Below are 21932 nucleotides of genomic sequence, written 5' to 3'. Positions count from 1 at the left end.
TCTGTTATGGTTTGGTAGCTTTAATGGTACTGTAAGACTTTGCTTCCAGCCTTCTTCTAATCAATAAGTCAGTCTAATTTGTTTTTCTATTTTTAGATACCCAATTTTATTCTTTACATATGTTCCTAAACAGGCCAACTTTTTCTCCTCTGTCTTCAGAATGGTTAAAACATGTTGGCAACCAAAAAAACAATTTTTAAAAATGTTCTTTAAACATTTTTAAAACACAAATTATTTCCTCGTTCTGCTTTTACACACCAAAAATACAAATTGTATGGAAACAATATATGTTCCAATCAAGTTTACCATGCAGAAAAGAATTATTTACCTTTCATACTAGTCTTCTTTGGATAATGTGTTGAGATAATTTACGACACCAAAATGCCCTATCTTATAATTATCACTTATTTACAAATAACTGAGAAAATGGATAGTTGCCATAATATAAATTATTAAAACCCACAAATAGTACCAAAATATGTGCATATGCTAATTTGTAAATCTAAGGAAGTTCTTAATTTGAAACTTGCAGTCTGGAAAATACTTGGAAGATTGTAATTTTATGACATCTCTAACATTGTTCATTTTATGACATTTCTGCACCTAGCTTACTAGAATTTTGGAGACTAACTTTAAAATATGAATATAAAAAAGAAAGAAAGGGAGTTGGACTTTTTTCTCATGTTTATTACAAGTTTTACCAGGAGCCTGGGTCTCATTTATGTCACCATGGATTTATTTTACAAGTTTGGACTTGCAAAAATGTGCCAGAATTTGAATGCCTTACACATTTTTTGAAAAGCAACTATAATATGCAATGCACTGACCTTTTAGTGTTCATTTTGATTGGTTAATGGTTGCACCTTTACAGCTCAGTCAGATTGTAAGCAAGGGAAAAAAACTGAGTATATAAAGGTCAGAAAAGTTTAGTGACAAAATTTATGAAACCCTGTACTTTTTCTATGAATAAAAAATGATTAAAATTTATACATTTGCCTTTTAAACATAGATTTAAGAAACAGATATCCTTAAAAATTAATTCAAAACGTAAATTTCCAAATGTTTCTTCATTTTGTTTTAAATAAACCTTGTTTGTATGTACCTTTTCCAAGAAAGTCATCATTCTTCATTGAACATCTTTCAAATTATTTTTAAAGATGAATGACATTGTGTTTGCATATAGTTATAATAATGATACTGACAAATCTTCAAGGTTTAGGTTTTTATTATTATTAAACTGTATTTCTCTAGTTTCACTAGAATAGTGGCTTAATATGAAATTAATGAAATAAATAAAATGTAAAATTAATAAAATATGAAAATAAAAACTATTTATCAAAATTAAAATCTCAATGTAAAATATAAACAAACAATATAAATAAGCATCCAAAGAATGATAGAAACTATTCATACAGTAAAATCTTAGCAATTCTTAGAATAATCTTCTGGAATTATCAGCCCTCCCATCTCACTCTGTACATAATGGAGAAGAAAGTTCTCTTTGGTGTAGAATCATTCTTTAGCTCAATTAAGAAAAGGAAAAGATAACTGAAAAAAAGCTGGATATTACAACTGATGTGAGCAGTGAACTCACATTGTTCAGAAACACATATCGCTAGAAAACATTTAGAAAAAGTCTCTTTTACTTCAAATTACACAAGAATGGAGAAAATGACATTGCAAAATGAAGAAGAAAGAATGTATAGACAGGGGTATTGTTGCCACAGAAGCCCAGGTGACAATGAGTAGTAGAGATTACATGTAGAAAGCAATTGACACCCTTTAGAGTTGAAAATGGGGAAAGTGGAAAATTGAATGTTCTCTGGAATGGTAAAAATAGTCACCTGTACGTCAATAATATTATAGACTCTTAAGAGTCTGGCTTAGGCAAACACATTGAGGGTCTTCACTTTATGCGTGAATCATGTGTGAGTCTGATGGCAAGGAAGAGAAACAAACCACTGTATTTGCCAGTGTAACTCTGGGGTTGAGGGGTGGGATAGAAACCTGTAGACACCATTACCCTAGCTGATAGAGCTTCATTTCTTTTTTACAAAGAAAAATAACATAATAGCAGCAGAAGAAAGTGGTAATTATCTGGAATAGTGTCATAGGCAGTTTCTAATATAGCTCCCAATGATCCCACCTCCTAGTATTCATACCCTTGAGTGATTCCCTCTCCTTGAGCGTAGGCTGGACCTAACGCCTTGCTTCTAATGAACAGATACAGCAAAAGTAATGGAATGTTACTTCTGTGATTACGTTACAGAAGACTCTGACTTGCATCTTTCTGGCCCTTTCTCTCTTTTGCTGGCACTCTCTACTGCCCTCTTACTTGCTTGCTATGATAAAGAGAGCTATTATGTTGTGAGATGCTTTACGGAGAGGCCCATGTTGCAAGGAACCAAGGGAGTTCTCAGTCTGACAACTCACAAGGAACCAAATCTTGCCAACAACCATGTGAATGAGCTTGGAAACACATCCTTCCCTGTCACTCGTTGAGATGACTGCATTCAAACAACTGCCATCACACACATACACAGACACATATGCATATACATATACACACGTAATCTCACACACACACACGCACACACTCACACAAACTTCTCCTTTCCATTTCTATTGTTAGTACCCTCTTGGTTTAGAACTATAACTGACAATACAGAAGAGGAGTCGGTGATGGTGCCTAGATGCTCTGAATTGGCAATCTCATCCCTTTATATATATATTTGGAGGGATAAGTCTTCTTTCCACCCAACTCTTAAGTAAAGTGTTTTAATCAGTTGGTCATACTCTTTTTTCTAGTGCTTAGATGGAATCAACTGCAGAGAGGGAATAGCAATATAATTTGAGAAAGGATTATATCGAAGAAAGGGGAGATTTCATACTTCTAGGAAAGCCAGAGGGAAGAGCTAAAAAATGATATGATACTGAATTCATGGAAGAGAGAGGAGAGACTCAGGAGATGAGAGCAACTTTCAAAGGAAGTCAATTTGCACCAAAAATAAACAGTTCTCATGCTGCCTCTGGCATATGCATCAAAGGATACCAATACTTAATTTTAAATAAAAATATTAGCTTTTATTTGAAATTGTTACAAAGGGTAAAAAAAAATGATGATTTTTTTTAATTGCCAGGCTCTTTTTGTTGTTTAAATTATCTTCTAATAGAACTAAACAGGGTTCTACTAAATAGTGTTCAAGAACCAGAAATACACATAATGGTGCTCAGGGTACAATAGGTTAAAGATTAATATTCTTAAATCAGCAAAGCAGAACTAAGCATCCAAATACCAGACATAGATCTAGAATAACAGATACATAGAAGCAGGTTTCAACTATCTAAGCGCACTCACCTGGTTCGTGGACATGGGAAAAATGCCAGGTAAACACTGATAAAAGTGCTGTGATAGACATTCGAAGTTGAAATGTATGAAGTTTTTATTGAACCATAGAAGGTTTTCTGTATTGCCAAATTTTATAATGAGAATGAATTATTCATATAATAATAGAAAGCTTTATTTTTTTGTAATTTTAAAGTGGGGAAAACACAAATACCCCCAAGAGCACTGCAACACATTATCTTTGACAATATTCATCAGACCAGGAAGTCATTGGGCTAATTTGAATCTCCAACAAAATTTCAGTCTGTGATGGCACAAAACTGAATGCTAAGGTACTAGGGTCTTCATTTGCCCATGCTCCCTCTGATGGCTTCTTGACTGCTCCAGGTGAAGGGATGTCCTTGAGATCAATCTTCCCCTCTTCTAATATTTATGTTCTTTAAAAATGTACTGAATATTGACTCTCTCAGTCCCACGCTTATCTTCCCTCTTTCCTCTGGGTCTTTTGATAATAAAATCTGATATCCATATCTGTCATTCACTCCGGTATAGTCCTCAGAGTTTATCTGTTTGCTGTTTCTCCCTCCTTTAACCTGAGCCTAAATTATTCACTCAGCACCACTTAGAGAGGGTGGTTGATAGTAGCTTTCTTGATGATTTCTCCAGTGACACCTAGGTCATTACAGAGCTTTCTCCAGGAACACCACTAAAGGATTTATGTATCACACATTTGAGTTACATTAGGCAAACTGACCTGAAAACAAGATACATTGTCACATTCTAAGCTACTTTCTCAGCACGTGATGGTTGAAATCTACTTACTCTCCATTGTTCTGGGTGTTTTTCTATATATACCGGTAGGTCAGCTTGAGATGAGGCAGTAGGAATGCCACTAATATATACATGAAAGTTCATTATAATAAGAAGAAATTTCTGTTTTTATATTTCTATCAGTTCTGAGTCCCATTAGCAAGACCTTCCTCTGAAACAGCCATCTTAAATCTTTATTGGACTAATTCCAGGTTTGTTATTAAGAAGCAGTTCTGGGTAGTCCATTGATTCCCAAGATGAGCAAGTAAACAAAGATAACATGACTTGGAATTCTATGTTTATTTTTGGAGTATTTCTTCAGTTCTGCAAAAATTGCATGAAATACATAAGATGCTTTGTGGAAAAACATTAAAGAAAGACTATGCGATTAAAAATAAAGTACTGAAAATAAAGTGAGTGCCAAGTTTGTTGTATTGGTCAGAGTAGGCCAACAGAATTACTGTAACAACTAGAAGCCAAATAAATTATAAAATGATAATTTTAAAGACAGAAAGCTGGGACAACAAAAAGAACTAGAAGAACTATAATTTAGTTGGGAGAAATCTTCCAATGTGGACTAACTATTGCCAATGTTTATTTCTTGGGGTGGCTCTTCTGATGTGGGTGGAGGTTGAGGATTGGGCCTTGCCCAGACATATCTTGGGGTAAAGTAAACCGTGGCACACATGATTTATTTTCCCTATGGCGTATGTGTTCTATGCAAGGCTGAGGGATTATGCCAGAGGATTCTAGAAAGCAGAATGAAATCTTCCAGGATCTCATAGTGACTGGGAGATAAAATAACTAAAAGGAAAGGGGGCTGCCACAAACACATGGCCAAACACCACCCCCCCCAGACATTTTTTTAGATTTTGAAGTTGCAGGGAGTAAGACGCTAAAGAGCTAAGCTCAACATCCCTGAAAATTAGAACCTAATCTACAACAGAATTTCAAAGCTAAGGAGAAACAGAGCCGTCTGCTCTCATTCAAAATCTCGAGAGGGCCATACCTGAGAAACAGGGATGAACCAGAGGTGACAGAGTCTTACAAAAACTACAACTCAGTCCTGACCATTCCAGTACATTCCAATTGTATTGATATGCTTACTCCTTTCCCTATCTGCATAATAGAGGAAAGTGGGAGTTCATTCTGTTGAACCTAGTGTCATCTGAGTAATTCATCATGTTTTATACACAATGTCCAGCATGAAACAAAAATGCCAAGATATGTGAAGTGGTAAAAAAGTTACTACTAATCAACACACAAAAAAACAGACAATAGGGGGGCCGGCCCCATGGCTCAGCGGTTAGGTGCACGCGCTCCGCTGCTGGCGGCCCAGGTTCAGATCCCGGTCGTGCAGAACACACCGCTTCTCCTGCCATGCTGAGGCCGCATCCCACATACAGCAACTAGAAGGATGTGCAGCTATGACATACAACTATCTACTGGGGCTTTGGGGGAAAAAATAAATAAATAAAATTATAAAAAAAAAAAAAAACAGACAATAGGCACAGAGCCATGGATGATGCAGTTCTGAATTTGGCAGACAAAAAAATCAGAATAATTAATGCTAATGGGTAATAAAATAAAAGTAGGCAGATAGAATGAAAAGATGGAGATTTTAGCAAAGAATTAGAATCTACATAAAATCATATAGGCATTCTAAAACTGAAAAGCACAGTAATTGAACTTAAATGACTGAAAAAGTTTAAATCAGCCAATACAGTAAAACACAAGTAAGTGAACCTGAAGAGAGATCCACAGAGTAATAGAAACACGAAGATGAAGTATGGACATTGGATAAAACAAAACAGAGCATAAGAGACATGGATCATAGTCAAAACATCTAATATAACTGTAATTAGAGACCAACAAAGACAAGTGAGAGAGAATAGGAAAGAAGAAATTTTTGAATAGCAATTGGTCAAGAATTTTGTAAACTGATAAGGGTATTAAACCACTTTTGTGAAGCTTAACAAAACCTAAGCAGCATAATGCAAAGAAAATCACACCAAGGCAAATCATAGTCAAACTGTTGAACCAAAGCAAAATGAAAGTCGTAAAAGAGCAAACATAAGATTTTAAACAAAAACTACAGAAACTGAAGACAATGGAATGACGTCTTTAACATTCTGAGGGTAAAATTATGCAATTTTAAAATTCTATAAGAGTGAAAATATACATAAGAATGAGACATGATAAAATATATTTAGATAAATATTGAGTGAATGTTTGACTAGCAGACCTCGACTACAAGAAATACTTCAGCTCTTCAGGCTGAAGAAAAATTACCCCAGATAGAAGCATAAACTTCATTGCAGGAAGCAATGAAGTTCACTGAGAAAACAACCTTAAAATATTGGCAGAAGAAGATAATTTGAGAATCTGAATGAGCTCTGTATCTATTATAGAAGCTATATCTATAATTAACACATTTCCCACAAAAAAATTTCCAAGCACAGATGGATTATCTGGTAAATTCTTCCAAAAATTTAAGGAATAAATAAGACTAGTCTTGTACAAGCACTTTCAGGAAAAATATGTAAAAGAGAGAACACTTCCCAATTTGTTGTGGGAAGCCAGCAAATATTGACACCAAAATCTGACAAAGATATTAAAAGAAAAGGAATTGATAGGAAATATTTACCATGAAATAGACATGAGAAGTAGAGGTGACTATAGCTATGTTTTTTGGAATTCATAATAAATGTTGAAATAAAATATGACAACAAAGAGTGAGAGTGGCCAAATAGTGTTTAACTGTTCTAAGGTTTTTACATTGTTGAAGTGGTAAAAGTACTATTTAAGGTGATCTGTAATAATTCTAGATAAATATTATAATGTTATAAATAAACAAATATTATAATTATAATCTCTAGGATATCCAAAAACAAGTATGAGTATTCTAAGAAGCTAAAAAATAACAGAATGAAAGAAATGATTCATCTAAAAGTGGCAAGACAGGGGAAATAAAAAATAATAAGATAGTACAAATATAAAAAAGAGTTATACCCAGAATTTGTAATGAACTCTTACAAATCAATTAGAAAAATGCAAATAATATATTTTTTTCCATGGGCAAATGACTTTTATTAGAGGATACTAACAAACCAAAACCATATGAAAATCATTAATCAATAGTAAAATGCAAATTAAAACCACACTAAAATACAGCTATACTCCCACAAAATGCCTAAAATTAAAATGACCAATAGTACCAAGTGTTGCAGAAGATGTGGAAAAACTGCAACTCTCATGTATTGCTAGTGGGAATGTAAATCTGACAACCATACTGAGCATCTGTTTGGCAATATCTACTAAAGCTAAATATTTATATACCCTATGACCCAGCAATTCCACTCCTGGGTATATACTCAAGATCAATGAATGCTTAAGTCCACTGAAAGACATGTACAAGAATATTCAATCAGCATTATTTATCATAGCCCCAAAGTGGAAATACATGAATTGTCCAATATCACTAAAATAAATAAATCGCTGTATATTCATAAAGTGGAATGGAGTCGGCCCTACATATCCCGGGTTCCTCATCTGCAGAGTCAACCAACTGAAGATTGAAAGGCCTACTGTGGTTGCATCTGTACTGAACACGTACAGCCTTTTTTTCTTGTCATTATTCCCTAAAGAGTACAGTATAACAACTATTTATATAGCATTTACATTGTATTGGGTATTATAAGTAATCTAGAGATGATTTAAAGTATATGGGAGGATGTGCATGGGTGGTATGCAAATACTATTAAGGGACTCAAGCATCCTCAAATTTTGGTATCTGTGAGGTGGGTCCTAGAACCAATGTCCCCCATACCAAGGGATGACTGTACCTATATTACAACTGACAGGGTTCAGGACATGCTACCCCAAAATACGGCACCTTGAATATCTGAAGAAATTTGAGGAAGAGCAGGTGCAGGAAGAATTTTCTGACGTTCCGCTGAAGCAGGTCATAAAACTCTCATGTGAGAGGCTCCCTCCCTATACCCGGAGAAAAGGAGCCTCCTCATCGTAGAGATGAGGTGCACCGAGGGGAATCAAAAGAACAAGGCTTGCTGTTTCACCCAGTTTACTACACCTAGCTCATTCCGTTTTGTGTCCTATCACATTTCCCCACGACTTTCCACGCTTCACAAAACCTAGCATAAAAATGCTCAGGTTTAACTGCTTCCTAATGAAGGCTCCCAAGTCATGTAAAATGTCTATTTAATAAATTTGTATGCTTTTCTGTTGTTAATTTGTCTTTTGTTACAGGAGCTCCAGCTGGGAACTTAGAAGGAAAAGATATTTTTCCTCCCCTACACAAGAATAAAGAACGAACTATTGGTACACACAAGAGTATGATGAATGTTTAAAACAATGTTAAATAAAAACAGCCATATGCAAGAGGATGTTTACTGCATGGTACTCTTTCTATGAAGTTAATTAACAGGCAAAGTGAATTTGTGTGAATAGAGGTTAGAACAGGAGTTATCTTTTGATTGTGGTTATTGACTGAGATGACAACAATAAGATTTCTGAGGTGCTTGCAATCTAACATTTTTAATCTGAGTTGTATTTTCGTGTGGACCTATGGGAAAACTCATTGAGCTGTATATTTAAGATCTGTACATTCTGTTATGAGTAAATTATACATTAATGTTGAGAAGAAGGAAAATAAACAAATAAATAAATAAAGATAGTTTGGTTTAACAGATACCTCTATTACCTAAGGATTCCACATTTAGGTATATACCCAACAGATATGACTGTTTTTTAACACCAAAACATATTTAAAAGGTTTTCATAGCAACATTATTTTTATATCCAGACACTCAAAGCAGTATGATTGTCTACCAACAGAAGAATGGACAGTTAAGTTATGCTTCACTGGTACAACAGAATAAAATACCACAATTAAAAAGAATGAAGTTCTGCTACATCTATAGTGTCACAGACATGCTCATGTTCATATAAGGTTCCTCAGAAAAAAATGAAACTATGGTGGAGGAAGTCAGACTAGTGTTCTCTTTGGGAGAAGAAAATGACTGAGGCATAAAAGAGGCTTCTGAGATGCCAGTAATGTTCTGTGTCATGATTATGGTAGTTACACGGCTAAGTTCACATTGAAAAATTCTTGAAGTTGTACACTTATGATTTATGCACTTTTTAGTATGTAACTTTGTATTCATTTGTTAGGGCTACTGTAATAATATAAGACTGGATGGCTTAAAACAACACAAAATTTATTGTGTCACAGTTGTAGAGGCTAGAAGTCTGAAATCAAGATGTTAGCAAGGTTGGTTCCTTCTGAGGGTTGTGAGGGAGAATCTGTTGCATGCCTCTCTGCTAGTTTTTGGTCGTTTGCTGGCAATCTTTGGTAATCCTTGGCTTGTAGACACATCAGTCCGGTCCCCCACATTCACATGGCATTCTCCCATGTCTCTTCATATAGTCTTTACTTTGTGCATGTCTGTCTCTGTGTTTGATTTTCCCCTTTTTATAAGGACACTAATCACGTTGAGTTAGGGCCCACCCAAATGACCTCATTTAACTTGATTATCTCTGTAAAGATCCAATTTCCAAATATGGTCACATTCTGAGATACTGGGGGTTAGGACTTCAACATATAATTTTGCAGAAACACAATTCAACACATAAGAAATAGATACTATAATTTTTTTAAAAATCCAAAAATTAAATCTAGCAGAAAAAAGAATAGAATTGAAATTGATATCAAGGAGGGCTGCAATAAGCCTTGGCGATATAATACCTATTTCTAAACCAAATGTTAGAATGGTTTGAAACATATTACAATTTAAAATTTTAGAGCTATAAGATGCATTTGGGAACTTTTAACTACCTCATTTTTTCAGCTGGAACATTTAGGCTTAGTAAAATTAAATGATTTATTTAAGATCATACATTTAAATAGTTAATGGGAGAATTTGGCCTAGAATCCAAGTCAAATACTCACCAACTGCCTCCCCAAGACAATCACAAATTTGACCCATTTTTCTCAAATTGTTTCTAGAGTATTTAGCAAAATAACATTCTCTTAATCCTTATTTGGCAAATTATTGTCCATGTTTTTGTGGTTTATGTAAAGAAAACTAGATTAAGGGAATTGCATTGCAAAAGTGAAAATCAGAATGACATTTGTGAAGATATAACCCTTGTTACCATCTGGCATACACAAGGGTGTCATACTAAATGGGATCAGAATGAGCTCTTTTAAACCTTTAATAGACTGGGAAACTTTAAGGGAATCTTGTCTAGAATGTTTTAATAGAGTATTTGAGAATGAATTCTGCACAGCTGGCCAATGAAGGAAATCTAGATTACTTGCCAAAACCAGGTTTTAAATAAATTTGCAATCCTTCGCAGTTCTTTCAAAAAGGCAATGGAAATTTTGATGCTTTAACAAATAAAAATCTGTTCTATTCAGGGAACCCTTACATTGGCAATGTATCTTGATTAAAGTCTTCCTTCCTTCCTCCCTCCCCTCCCTTCTTTCCTTCCTTCCTTTTTTTTTCTGTTCAGTTTTCCCATGACATCAGTCTTATGCAGACACGTGGTTGAGAGACAATGATAACAACACACAACAGCTGAATGACATAAATCTTGTAGTCCTGTTAGAAACATATTAACATAATAAAAAGAAATGGCAAGGAAAAATCTAGGTTATTAATGAAAAATGTGAATTCCCAATTCCGTGTAAATATTACATGGTCTTACTGTCAGTGGAGATAACTGAGATGCTAGTACTGCCAATTCTTTTCTCTATGACTGAGCCAGATGAGGCAAAAGTTAGTAGGTGAGTTGACAAAGAAAACCAGTCACTTGGTTACACATGTGAAATTAATACTATCTACATCGTTAGCTGGGAAATGCATGTGACGTAAAACTGCCTTTATGACGTGGATCCTGCTTCACCTCTACAGAGTGTGGTTAATAGAAACCTGATTCACCAAATGACATTGAGTCGTCGAGAATTCATCTTCAATCAATCTATTCATGTTTTGGAATACTTCCATTTGTTTCCTCAGGAGTAGCAGATGTTCAGTTTTGTTCTATCCTTGATTTTGGAAATTTAGTTGTGCCCCATAATGTCAGGAAGGTGATATGGGATAACCAGGTGAATGGTTAGGCATTTTCTAGTATCTTTACTTGCTGTGACGCTCATACCAGGCAGAGGCAGTTCCCTGAGGTGATCTAGGTCACAAGTAATTGTACATTTGGGGCAAATATGCATGTCAGTCTGTATTACCTTGGTGGATATTTAAACCTTCCCTATGCGTGTGACGATCTAGTTAAAGAGATACAGGCTTTTGGCATGTTAAAAAATGACTCCTCGGGGCTGGCCCGGTGGAGTAGTGGGTAAGTTTGCCTGCTCTCTTTTGGCAGCCCAAGGTTGGCAGTTTCAGATCCTGGGTGCAGACCTACGCACTGCTCATCAAGCCATGCCGTGGCAGCATCCCATATATAAAATAGAGCAAGATGGGCACAGATATTAGCTCAGGGCCAATCTCCCTCAGCAAAAAGAAGAAGATTGGCAATGGATATTAGCTCATGGCCAATCTCCCTCACCAAAAAAAAAGACTCCTCAATGATAAACTACACCATGAATAATATAAATTTGCTCTGCACCTAGGAAATGCAAAATAATGAAATTATTTAATATCTGATCATTGTTGTTTAGGATGACTTTAATTTCAATCATAGGCTCACCTGGGTCAGCAAGGAACCTGAACAGTTTCTGTCCTATTATGTTTATGGGTGATAACATGTATATGTGATTTGTGTGTGTGTGTGTTGGTGAATATGTCATAATGATTTAGAAAATCATTAATAATTTAGCTTGGAAGTAAGATAGTGACATCAAGAAAATAATTTTCTGTTTTTTTAAACTTTGGGAAGTATAGTTGTTATACATCATGTCCTACATAACAAAATATTTGAGAAATTTGCACTACACATCCATTTATTCCATTAAACATGTTACATATTTTTAATTTACTTACAGCCTCCACTTTCCTTCTCCCTTTCTTCTCCTATTCTCCTGCTGCAGGGTCATCATACATTGCTTACTCACAAAATCCTTGTGTCTTCCTCTACTCTGCTCATTGATCATCTGTACCTTTCCAGCTAACTTAGCATGGATGTTTTGATAGAAGGCTCTAACATTAACTCTAGGGTTGTCTTGTAAGAAAGGTTTTTTTCTTTTTCACCAATTCTTTTCAGTTCCTTGGAGTGTTTTCACATGACATTTCACAAGAGCCATTTGAGAATTGATAACATTTGACGTGCACACTAACCTCTTTCGGTCCCACAGTTCTTCTGAGTTCTATTTGAGGTTGTGTTTCTTTTGCTATTTCCACCTTATTCCCGCACTTTCTCATTAGCTTTTAGTTTTAACTCTCCTGTGCGGTCTAATTTAGAGTGGACTAGGACAGACAATTTAATTATAAACTTATCCGGTCACTTTTGGTATGATAGCTCAGAAGACGCAACTGGCCCCTTTTTGAGTTGGAGGTAAGGATCAGGCATGGTGGAAGGGAGACTTATGGAATTTTCTTACGGGAACAAGAACAAACGACTTCTTTGCAGTATTAGAGGCCAGCGAGTGAATGTAGTAATCCTTTTCTAAGTTCAGTACTCTATTTACGAAATCACAAGACTTTTATAGTAAATTGCCAGACTGCATCGCATAAACCAAATGCCAACAGAACAGTGACCTTTCAAATTACTGGCACAACAGAAGCTGAGATCAGAAAGCTCAAACTTAAAACAAACACTGACAAGAAATCCTACAGAAATGACTTCTGTGTCTGGGCAACTTAGCATAACATGATATACTGTAAAAGTGTTTGACTTTTTAGGTAGAATAGTCTATAAAGGTTTAGCTGCTTTTGAAAATATAAATTTGGAGTTTTGTGGTAGTTAGGTTATGTGAACAAAATATTTTCTAAATTTGAAAGAGAAAGATTGGGAAAGTTTAGTATAAGAAAAATTTGTAAAAGATGACTAATAGTGTTCGTGGGGAAGGTGCAAATAGGGTGGAGGGTGTTGGGGTTTGTGATGGAGGTTTGGGGAAAGGGAAGTTAAGTTGCAAAAAAGATAGATTATGTCATATAATGAGTTTTTTTAAAAAAGGTCTCATTTGAAATATGTTACGGAGATAAATTTAAAAATACATCATGAAGAATTTTGAATCAGATTTCCAATTTTAAAATGTTGTGAGCTTCTGTTGTTTTACTATTTCCTATACGTTTCTCTATAGGTTTCACTGAAACTGTATGAAAGTGCAGATACCAGTTAATTTATAACAAAATTAAATTCATACACATGTATATATTTGCATGTATATATATACATGGAGATTTTTCAGTCTATACTTAAAATGGATTCTTTAGAGATGTTTTATTAATGATGCAATGACTTTTTTCTATATCTTTAGTTTTCTGGTTTGAAATTTTTCTGTCAACATTTTAATTTTCACTTACATATTCTCATCAATAGTATAAAACTGTAAAACAGCAGATTTTACCATGTCTACATTTGAAGAAATGACTAGAGGTCCATATATGATGACCAATACTTTCTAAACGCATATTTACTTCTTGCATTTCTGTGTAAATGATTGTAAGAGGATGGAGGAAATATTTCAGAGATGTATCATTATATATGGGATTTTGAAGCACATTCAGTTGCTCTCATGTTTGGAGATTTTTGAATGTGATGAATACGTTTCTCTTTCACAGCAAACATGTTGGATATGTGAGCCATCTATAGCCCGCATAGATTTTGTTTAAGTATTTGAAAGGCTATTTCAGATATGGAATATTGGCAGACAGTTAGTAAAAAGCAAATTGAGTCTATTGAGAGATTAATTCAACAGCTGAAAGAAATACATTTGCCTTAGAGTCATCAGATATTCTACCCACCAAACTCATCCTCCAAGACAGCATCCCTAATGAAGTTCCTAAACCAATTAAACATAAGCAGGAAGCATCAGTCATCACAACTGACTATTTTCAGATAATCAGCTGACTGCACAAACTGCATGGCATTGAGAAAAGTAGGAACACCCTAAAAGTTGTTTTTTTTTCTGTTCTCACTTTGTTGGCTTTCAATTTTATGGATGTCGTGTCTTGCACAGAACACTAAAAATGAGCCTAGTGCTTTATAGTATATGAAGTGCTTTCCCATGCATTATTATTCAATAGAATAAAATGAGTTTTAATTGGCTTAAGTGATTTGTTTAAAGGCACACAATGTGTGGCTGGGACTCAAAATCATGCCCTTTCTTCTGTTGTAATTGTTCTATAAATATGTATGTATTGATCGACTTTGTACCCTTCAGGACAGGGTTCAAGTATTCAAGATGCCATCACCTTTGCATTTGGGCAGACTCAGATAAAGCCAAGGCAGAATGAGGAGGAAGGGGGACGTTTTTATTCCCATATGGGTTTCCTCCTTCAAAGATCGAATCAGGGTAGCGATATCAGTTCTTACTGGTTATAATGATAATAACGATATAGATAGCAGACCATTACTGACAATATGCTAGCACTTTACATTATTTAATCCAAATAATAACTCACAAAACCTTCCAAAGAGATATTCTTTTCCTATTTTACAAACGCAGAAAATGTAGGTCCAGAGAAGTAATGCTAAATTTATTTGAGGTTTTAAGGTTTGAAAAATTCTTATAACGTATTCTATATTTTATGAATATATGGAACAGCTATTTGTGTATGTGCTGAAAATGAAGGAAGATTTGTTTCACTATGTGGTATTAGTGTGTTTACTGTAATATGATTGATTTCCATGTGTCATTTATAGAAATTGGCTTCATTATTATTCTATAGTCATTTTATTTGTGCATGTTCCTTTAAATGTGCACATTTGGAAAACTTTTTGTTTTATTAAAGACATTTGGAGGAGGGCTTCCCCTTAGGATAGCTATATGTATTTCTCAAAAGTGGCTTAAGAGTAGGATGTGAAATAATGCTTGCCCATGAGGATGGCGCCAGCAGAGCATGGGGGAGTGATTTGCATCTGTCTCCCTGAGGCATTGGAGGAGGAAAGGATTATAAAGAGCTGATCCCCCATAAAAGAACAGGAGAGAATTTCATTACCTGATGACCCAAATTGTGAAGCTAAATTTCCCTCCCTACTCTAGGAAAAAAATGAATTTTTTCATGAATCAATTTTTTGAAAATATTCCTACATATGCATTTAAAAAGGTAATTGGAGCATCCCTTTTCTTTCTAGTTTATAGTAATTGGGATGGCAAACAAATATATTGGGAAATATTTCTTAAGATAATCCTTCAATGTCAAGTTTTTGTTTAAAAAACTTCTTAGATGTTTCCAGGTATTCAGGAATAAAATTGTTTTAACTTCTTATTAAGGATTAAAAAGAAAAATAATTTAGCAAGATCACAAAACTTTATTCCTGATTTCAGATTATTTCTTTTATTTTAATTTTATCTTGTTGCCTGTTAGTGAATGCCAACTTCAAAATAAAGTAGGGTATATACTTAGCACTTTTTAAGAACTAAGACTATGTCTTCTCCTTTGATATGAACATATATCTTCCAAATACACACACGTTGCACAGTATATGTTCAATTAATATCACTGAATGAATAAATGAAGCAAGCTGCCAGTCAACAAGCATGAATCCAAAAGTTATTCTAGAACATCATGGTCTCTAAAGATTTGAGTAAAAATGAAAACATTTTAATAAATTAGATATAAACTTTACTGAAGACAAGGTAAGTTTAATACATCATTTCCAAATTTAAAATAAATTAATTAAAATATATTTATTTAACATCTACAGTTTGGAAATCCCTCTAGTCAAGATGAGGAGTGTAAAGTTGATTAAATCATGGTCTCATCTTTGAGAAACTCACTGTTAATCAGAAATGTGTACTATAGACTCAAGAAAGTTAAGTGCCAGTAAATGGTACACACAGATTTAAAAGATTAGAGAAATAAGTATGGAGTGAAAAAAGAGATATTTGAGTTCGAACTTAAAATTTAGGTACAGTATGATACAATAAGAAGAGGAAAGGGGGTATTCTATGTGGAGGAAAAACAAAAGATGGAAGTGAGGAGAATATAAAGCAAGTATAAACATGATTACAGACATATAAATGACCACAATATCTGTGAGAGAAACAAGCAGCCTGCTCTGTGGCAGAATTCGGGTGCTGGGGAACTGCGTTTAGACACAATTTAAAAGAAGTGTATTATAGAGGACCTTGACTGCAGGCTAAATTTGAACTTTTTTTCTGGGCCTCATTTCCAAAAGTATGTTAATGGTTGTTGAATGAGGGAAGGGGGTCATTTGCTTATGTAAATTCAGAAAATATGAAGTGAATCTCAACTAAAAAAGATTTCTTACTGTAAGATTTCTCATGAGCCTTTAGTTCATGGATATCAAGAAGGAGTCATAGTATGAATTTCCCAAACATTTTACCACAGAACCTCCTTCTGTGACTCATCTATCTGGACTGATATTTCTCTTCCAGACACTTGTTGGGAACCAGTGGCTTTTTGACAGTAAAGAGTCACAGAAAGCATTAAAACAGAGAAATGACATGGTGAAAGTACTGATTTGGGGAAAATAATATGGTGGTGGTAGGTAGGAGAGACTGATATCCCCTGCAATGAGGGAGTTGGGAAGACAGGTTGTAGTGATACATGAGTAGTGGAGATGAACTGTTCTATTTTAAGATACAAAGTGGTAGAGTACATGAACTAAAGAGTAATAACGGCTGCAAATAAAGATTTAAGTGTAATTTGTATACAGGTGAGAGCACAACCTGTCAGAAACAGACTACAAAGAAAGAACAGAGGATTTATGCTATTAACTGAAACATCTCTATTTTTTTTAATGTATGAGGAGAAAGATGATCAAACTGAGAAGAAATCAGAACAGTTCAGTCAAAAGAATTGGGATTTGGAATAAGGATCTTACTCTGAAAAACTGTTTTCGTTAATTGGATATTTTTGCAAATTGTTTTATTATAATTGTGAGAATAGAAGTGAACATTTGTGGATGTGTGATGATTGAGAAGTAAAAAAATAAATATTGTAAGACAGAACCTTCATGCAGAGGAGATGGAGATATTGACCCTACCAGAGGGAGATGGGGTTATTGGGGACCTGGAAGCATGGATCAGATGAGATCCTGGATATATATGGATAAGTTGATCATAGGAGACAGCAATTATGTTTCTTGTTCAGAGACTTGGAAAACAGTGAGAGGGATCTTAAAGAGTCAGAGAACTGAAAAGTGGAGGAAAGGTAAAATCTGATAGCTTGTTTCCAAGGGTATGATCTTCTTAGTAAGGTGATGTCTTATGGAACTGTTGACAACTTGTTCTGAAGAATATGCTAGAAAATCAAAAGAGACCAAAGAAAAAGATTGCTAAGAAGTAAGTGTGGCCCACTTGGGGGTTAGAGAGTGTATTCATTTTCTCTTGCTGCATAACAAATAACCACACCATTAGCAGTTTAAAACAACATCCATTTATTAACTCAGAGTTCCATGGTCAGAAGTCCGAGTGGGCTCAGTGCTCAGGGTTCTGGGCTCAGGGTCTCACAAGGCTGCAGTCAAGTTGTCAACCAAGCTTGACTCAGTTTGGAGGCCTGGGGGTAGACTCCTCTCCCAGGCTTATCTAGATTGTTGGTAGAATTCAGTTGTAGGACTGAGGGCCGGATTCCTTGCAGTCTGTAAAGTAGATCACCGTTAGCTAGTCCTTGTCCCAGGACATTCAGCAGACTGTCTCTTTGGATTTCTCAGGGCATCCAAGCTTACACTTTCAAGGGCAGCAGCATGATCTCTCACTTCCAATCCTCTCCTGACCTCAGGCTTCCAATCTCTCTGACTTCTGCTGATAGCCGAAGAAAACTTGCTGCTTTTAAAGAACTCATGTGATTACATTAGGTCCACTCAGATAATCTCCCTTTTGATCAACTCAAAGTCAACTGATTAATAACCTTTATCAAATTTGCAAAATTCCTTTTGCCATGTAATGCAGTGGGTGTGACAGTCACAGCATATTCACTGTCCCAGGGATGAGACTGAAAAGAATTGGGGCCCATTTTAAAATTCTGCCCACCACAGAGAGTCAAAATTAAATTAAATTTTGTATAGTTTTCTTTCTTAAAAATGTGAGTTCATGAGCCTTAGATGTTTCTTAGAGTGTCACAGGAGTGATGGAGAAGAGAAATGTAGTACACATAGTAATTTTTTAAAAAGATGTTCTGTATTACTTTTACCATTCCTTATAAATAAATGAATCATTCTCTGACAATTAAAGTATTCAATCACTTTCAAACAAAACCAATTTCCTAAAACAGTAAGTTTTGTTTCACACGTACTATCTTTCTGTTTTCATTTTTGAGTTCAAATTCAGTGGGTTGGATCTTCGTGACGTTTACGTTGGTGGTGTTCAGAAGATTCCATCCTGTTTTGACCAAGGGCCCAGTTAAATACTGGAAGAATACTTAGGGAAGGAAAGAGGGACTAAAGTTGAAATGGGAAAATGTTGGGAAAGAATGTCAGGGGTGAAAAGGAGTAACACATTGCCAGGGAGCTGGGCTTTTGTTGTACTTGTCAGATAATACTTTGAAAAATTTTACTGGAAGTCACGTCATTGAATTCTTTATCAAATAGTTTTTTTCAATTAATGTATTCTGGCTGTCTAAGCAATATTGTAATAGAATATATAATAAAGTAAATAAAATAATCAAAATATATTCATTTTTAATGTGCCAAAACTAGGCAGAGTACTTTACATATATTTTTTTCTCACAACAAGAACAATGGCCCAGGTATATTATTGTCCTATTTTAAATATGAGGGAACTGAGTTATTCAGGAACTTGCCCAATGTCCAATGTCTCAGGCTTAGTATACATCAGAATCAGGATTTAAATCTAAGTATGTTGGACCTCAGAGTCCAAGCCCTTTATGATTATGATAAATAAAAAATGATAAATTTTTATAAAAATTTTTAATAAAATAATATCATTAATCCTTCCTTTCCTCTTCAGATTTTGAATTCTTACGTGTTTGGTTACATATCTCTATTTCTCCATTGCCATGCTCCCTGCAGGAAGTAGCATACGCATCAGTGCATTAAACATAGTAAAGAAGTTTTGTTTAACTTAACATTTCCTAAATTCATTTGACCATGAATGAAGCCTTCTTTTAAATTTAACACCTATTAAAGCATTTTGGGAAATGTTGATAAATAGAAATAAATCCTGATCAGAATTTGAAATTCTTGACAATTGTTTTAACATTTCACTTTTTTAGGGAAAATAAATTTTAAAAATCCGTAATATTTCAGAATTCATTACCTAATTTTATTTTTAATTTTGAAAACTTCTGAATTGTCAAAGTTCAGTTGCTTAATCTAAGTGTCCTTTAAATGCTTAACACATTTGTCTTAGACATACTGAGCGTATTTGCCTCGATGTTTTTCTATATGAAATGGTGTCCTTGGGTTGTGTGTTTAATTATTGTTTGCTAATCAATACTATTATCTGGGAAATCTCTTGGAGGGAATAAGCCTAATACTTTCATAAAGCACCCATTTCATAAATGACCATTCACTGTTGAGCAGCGGTACATTTTATTCATAATATAGCTGTACCCTCTGGTGCTCATGCTTGGTCATGTGTTCTCCAAAACTGCCTTAGAGGGGTAAATGTCACATGTTGGATCATTTTACTCAGTCTTAGCTTTAAGTGAAATATTCTGTTATTCATAAGATCACTTTTTTGAAAAGGAGTTCAGGCATTTCCAATACTATTCAAAAATATTACTAGCACTCCCGTGCTGTAGGGTAAAATGGTTATTCCATCTATTTTGCTCTTGAAAGTAAATGAATACTTGAGAACCAAGAACTGAAAAGTTGCTTAAATTTCTTAAGTGATTTGTAGAAATGGAAGTAGGACCTAAGTCTTTTGTTCCAAGGTTCAGTTCTGTGCCATATGCATTAGACCATGTATTTGATCCAAGAAAGTTTAAATAAAGCTATAAATGCATGTGTCTAAAATTCTACATTCTTCTGACTGAATCTCTTCTGGAAGAATAGTACTCTAATTTTTGAGAATTTTTGGACTGTTGGTTTATGAAACAGCACAACATTATCAGCCAATATAATGCAAAGGGAATTGTGTTGTATTGGAGTTTGATTTACCATGCTTAAACATTGTTTATTCAGAAACAAAGAACTCTCTAGCCAAACTATCCATGAGTGAGAAGGTCTATTTTTATTTGCTTTCCAAATCCTTATCCAAAGCTTTCTCATAGAGCTAGTATGCAGATTGTAGCATTTTATAGCTGTAAGACCTTGCCCATTATTTATTATTATTTCAGTAGTTTTTATTTTTCTTCCGGGCTTGACTTGGTAAGGTGTCTGCAGCAAAATAGTGGATACACATAAGAAAATAATTCTAATTTCTATATATGTTTTTGAAGAGCATTTTCAGATGATTTGAATTTGCTATTAATAAACGTTTTTCGTATCCATATTCAGTTGTTGCAGGGTAGGTCACCCAAACCCGACAAGTGGGAACTTCAGATGGGCAGTGGTGGCGGCATGCTGGAACAGGTCAGCGGAGACTGTGATGATGAAGATGGTTGTGGGGGATCAGGAAGTGGAGAAGTCAAGAGGACGCTAAAAATCACAGACTGTAAGTGTATGATTCTAACACCACTGCTAAAGAATTGCTTTTGAAATATAATTAAAGATAATTATTATTGTGAATGTAAAGAAATAATGATGGGGAATTCAGAAGTATGCGATATTTGGAAATAAAAATGAACCTATTTTTAGTTATCCAGGACATGCATTCTTGGAGGTTTTCTTTATTTTTAGCTAATGGCTTTAAGTGGAAATGACGTTTTTCTGTGAAAAACTAGTGAACAATCATCAGTTCTGAGAATTAAAGATTTTAAAGCAGGATAATCTTTAGGGCATGAAATAACCTGAATGATGAATGTTAAATGTATATTGATAAATAATGTGAAACTAGAATGGGTAAAGCCTACTACATAATCGAATTCTGCAATTTTATGATATTATCATGCCATTACATAAAAGATATGTTATTTTATTAGGTTTTTATCATAGTCAAATTGCAAATAAATTGGTTAAAAATATGGTTAGTTATGGTGGAAAATTACTTGGATCTAACTCTTATGAATGTATTTTTCCAAAAAATTCTCAAAAATCATTCACCTTGTTATGATTATACGGGTTTGAAAACCATTTCTGACATTGCTGGACTGGTCACTATTACAAAAGATGGAACTGTCAAATAACGACAAAAAAGCGCCAAAAGAATTTCCTTTCCTTGTCTTCACATACAAAATGAGGAATATAGCTTTTCCGTTGTCATGCATGTGTTCACGTGGGCAAGACAACCAAAGTTATCAACTGAGAAAGAAGTATGAAAGTTAATGCACCCAGATCAGACAACTTGCAACTATTTGCTTACCTCAGGTCATACCAAAGCTGATTACTTTATAAAGTGATTTTCTGGCCCTGTGCAGCCCTATCTGGAGGCTGGTCTGATAGTCTCCCTCTAAGTCACAGAGGGCTGCTTTGGACCTGTTAGACATGCCCTTTTGTGATTTGGGTGGGAGAAGAATTCATTTACTTTCAGTTCTCTTTTGGTAAATTTAGAACACCACAAATGCTTCAAGCAACAATACGCCATTCTTTCTGGGATTATGTTTTATAC

General features: G+C 34.7%; 1 protein-coding gene across 1 annotated transcript in view; it reads left to right on the top strand.

The window, feature by feature from the left end:
• GPC5 (glypican 5) overlaps nucleotides 1-21932 on the top strand; it is a 1279398-nt gene that overhangs the window by 610121 nt on the left and 647345 nt on the right. The window contains exon 7 of the mRNA XM_087435760.1: nucleotides 20723-20879. Coding sequence (XP_087291886.1) covers nucleotides 20723-20879 — 157 coding nt within the window. The remainder of the gene's footprint in view (nucleotides 1-20722; nucleotides 20880-21932) is intronic.

Source organism: Ceratotherium simum, chromosome 10 (assembly GCF_057802395.1).
Source record: "Ceratotherium simum simum isolate JZ-2026a chromosome 10, ASM5780239v1, whole genome shotgun sequence".
Classification (NCBI taxonomy): domain Eukaryota; kingdom Metazoa; phylum Chordata; class Mammalia; order Perissodactyla; family Rhinocerotidae; genus Ceratotherium; species Ceratotherium simum.
This window is presented reverse-complemented; position numbering and strand designations above follow the sequence as displayed.